Genomic DNA, 3763 nt, shown 5'->3' with positions numbered 1-3763 from the left:
TGTAGCACAATTTGATTTAATAAAGTCTGAAAATTGCAAGTTCTCTCCTGGTTAGGTACACGTGTTGCCATTAATCAACTCATTTCGAACATTAAATTGAGCACACCTGCTGAAACTTCACATCAGACAAATCACTTAAACCCATGCACACTAGCTCACTCCACTCGTGTGGTCAACTTGTCCATTGCATCGCTCAACCCAATTTTAACTCATGTACCACTTCACAAATCCTGTAGATTTCAGCAATGGCACTTAGTGTCAGTTTCATTTAGTGCACAAGTATATTACAACTACATCTATCAACCAGTGAATTAATTAACCCTACAGTAATTAACCATTGGAAAACCTAAAATTCGATTGACTAGAAAATGAAATTTCAATGTTAAATTGTAAGATTAGTTAAGAGATAGGTTCAGTTAATAGCTAGCTTAAGTTAACAACTAGGTGAACTAGGTCTAGTTAACAGCTAGCTTCAGGTAACAACAAGATTCCGTTAACAAAAAGAATAGCCATATTCCAGCAAATCAAACCTAGTTTCCAAATCTGAAACACAAGTAGTGATTTGCTAATTGAGAGAGGAGGCAGCTCACCAAGAGCTTGATAGATCAACGAATTTTGCTCCAAATCTGGTCAATTTGACCATAGCTCAGTGAATATGTTGCCGCCACACTATCTTCCCCCTCACTGCGGGTCCACCCTACCACGCTGGGCAGGCAAGGTGACTGGCTCTGTTCACCACTCCTTTGTCGATGGATCCAGAGTCGTCACTGTCGCCATGCCCGCAAGAGAAAGGAGAGGGAGAGAGATAGAGGGGAAAAGAAGGGATTGGGATTAAAAGAGGGGGGGGGGGCGAGGGATGGGAGTGAGGGCCGGTCCGGTTGTTTCGGAATTCGGACAAAGGAGTTAACGACCATTAGCGGCGTTCCGTTCATGCGTCATTGTACACGTTAAAACGAGATCTACAATTAGTTTATTGTATTTTTTGCCACTGTTAAATTTTTAATGCAGTATAAAATGTTACGTATTGTAAAATGATGATTTTTCAAAAATTATGACGCTAAAGTGGCGATTTCGTGCATTTTACTCAGTTCGAACCGGTCATTGGATTCCCGCTTGTCTCAGGTGATGTTTCTTTCCTAGGAACTAGACTTTTTTAGTCCCAGGGATTAAAGAAAAAGTCTCTTCAATAAAGTCTTTTTTAGTCTCCTAAGGAAAAGTCCTTCATGTTTCTTTACTCCGGGACTAAAAGGAATTTTTTAATCTAGTCACTGGGTAAAGAAACAGCACCTGAGACTCAGTAGCAGCAGTATAGTAAATTTAAATCGGCCACGCACTCCAACAAGTTGGCAAAGCCAAAGGCCACACACCACCAGAAAAGCAATAAAGCCCTGCACAGCTCCGCACGCCCAAGTCGCTACGTGCCGAGGCGCTCCCCCTCCACGTGCCAACTCCCGTGCCCTTTCTCCACGCTTCCCAACTTCTTATAGCGGAAATGGCGGCTCATGAACCCCGATCACATCGTCACATCCCTATCCCTATCGTCTTGCTACTACTACTTCGGGTCCGAGGTCCAAGCACGAAGCCATTTTTGCATCTCCGCGAGCGACTTGAGAAAGTTGAGGTCGGCTTTGCGGCGTAGGAGGATGAAGAGGCTGCTCGTTCATGGCGGGAGGGGGATCGGTTGCCCCTCCAGGAGCGCGGTGGCAGGTCCGTCTGCCCTGCCCGCGCTCGGCAACAGCGTTCTACTGCCCAGGGTGAGCTCACGCATCACAACTGCCCATGAGTAGTTGAGTTTCTGAAGTTCCTGCCTTCTTCAGCGTTTCATTCCTCTGTTAGAGTCTTCAGAAGTAGTAGCACCACTACCGTAGCAGAGCAAACTAGTGCTGTGAATTTGTCCAAGTGGTGGTGTCTTCTTGCATGTCGAATCGCAGAGATGATATGGGAGATATGTGATGTAGAAACACTGCTAAAATTCTAGGGAAACAGATTGTGTTTAAGATGGCAGAACAATCGGCGGGTCAGTGGATATGTTTGCAGAGAAATGCTCAGGTAGCAAGTCAAATATGCAGTTGTTCTAGTCCGGTTTACATACTACAGAGGACGCACGTAGTTACGTACTTCGTTGATTTGTTAAAACTTATCTCTAGTAGTGTCATTTAATCGTGTGTTCCAAGTATAACCTTTCATTTTCCATATGATCTTGCTTTGCAGTACCAATCGACAGAGAAACACGACGACAGTGACACGCTGGGCGAAATCGGGGAGAAGGCAAGAACGACGGCGGAGGAGTTCCTGAAGATGGCCAAGGAGAAGACCGACGACGTCGCCGAGGGCGCAAAGGAGACGGCGCAGGAGACCAAGGAGGCGGTGCTCGGCGAGTCGGACGACGAGAAGGAGAAGTTCAAGCAGCGGGTCGAGCAGGGGAGGTACCATCAGAAGTGAGTGGCAGCTGCTCCGTCCAAGTCGTTAGCTCTGCAGTTTGTATGTCAACCACTAGGCTTGGGTTCTGCTAGGTGCTATGTGTAATGTTTCTTCCTCCTTCACTTCAGTGGCCTTCAGTACTACAAATGTGATCTTGGTGCTATACAGCTCGCCACTTCCCGCAGAATAAATAATGTTGAGCTTCTGATGCTTTTTCTTCTCGACTGAACTCGGATGCAATCTGCAAGAATGTCACTGGATGTGTAAAAGCTCTGGTGTGGAGGGTAACTGAAAAGATACATGCAGCAAGGGATAATGCGCTGTGACTGACTATCAGATGGCAGTGGCTCATAATTGATCTGCTTTGCACTTTGTTAGTCACGAATCCATCGCGTCAGCAACGTCATTTAGGTGAAACCGTGTCTTGGGCACAGGTGATGCCAACATCTGGACCAAGAACTCCAAGCGGACGTCCGATTCTCATGGAGTTGGTGATAAAATGTATTTGCATCTGTGGCTGAAATGTCCTGGAAAAAATGTCCCGATAAAAGGGTTTCCACAGTGTTCTTCCAGTTAAACAGAGTTGACGAGCTTCACATCAGCAAGCAGAATGGACTGCTAGAGGCTGGTTTGTAGCGAAAAAGGTTTCCCCGCTTTGTATTACAAACCAAATAACCAATACAACCAACGATAGATGCTGGGGCACATAAATGAAGAACCTTCGTGATCACTGCGTCCACCAAAGATCTTCTACCAAGCTTCAATCATTCATAGCGTCGGTACCAATCAACACCTTTAAAAATGACTAACACATGATGACGCTGCTGCCAAGGGTTTTCGCCTGTACACGACGAGGCGACAAGAAGGGTAGCCCCTGACGCCCACGAGGAAGGTCTGGCGGCACCCACACGCGCCACCTCGTCGGTACCGGACAAACCAACAGGGGTTTGCTCCGATCCCAACGTTCACCTCGGATGCGCCGGAGCCTGTCATCAAACCGACCACCATCCTGCGTCAACGCGGTTTTGAAGCCTCCACGCCGTCTCACCACAACACTACGAAGTGAGGCCTGCACAGCGACAAATAGGAGCCAGGACTAGGGGCAGCAGCACCATCGGCACGCGGGAGGGCTCAACCTCCACCGTCAACGACGGTAGCTGATCGGACACAATAGCAGGAGCATACCAGGTCCGTGGGCCCACAGGCCCGACCGGGCCCTCCACGCCTGTAATGCTCCTGCCATCATGCTGCAGCACGCACGCCGTCGGCGCCATCGCCCCCGTCCGAGTTGCACCTCCTTCTCACCACACGCGTGACGACGAAGCCACGCCGGAGACCGACC

The 3763-nt window shown here is 48.3% G+C and overlaps 1 protein-coding gene across 1 annotated transcript; it reads left to right on the top strand.

Moving 5' to 3' along the window:
• The first annotated feature begins 1473 nt into the window (after nt 1-1473).
• Nucleotides 1474-2640, top strand: LOC123403217. The gene is made up of 2 exons (XM_045097168.1): nt 1474-1754; nt 2212-2640. Exons 1-2 carry the CDS (start codon nt 1503-1505, stop codon nt 2440-2442), a joined length of 483 nt encoding a protein of 160 aa, XP_044953103.1. The 5' UTR covers nt 1474-1502; the 3' UTR covers nt 2443-2640.
• The last annotated feature ends 1123 nt before the right edge of the window (nt 2641-3763 follow it).

The sequence above is a fragment of the Hordeum vulgare genome, chromosome 6H, assembly GCF_904849725.1.
Source record: "Hordeum vulgare subsp. vulgare chromosome 6H, MorexV3_pseudomolecules_assembly, whole genome shotgun sequence".
NCBI classification, from domain to species: Eukaryota; Viridiplantae; Streptophyta; class Magnoliopsida; order Poales; family Poaceae; genus Hordeum; species Hordeum vulgare.
Note: the sequence above shows the minus strand (reverse complement) of the source record. Positions and strands in the feature narration are given on the sequence as shown.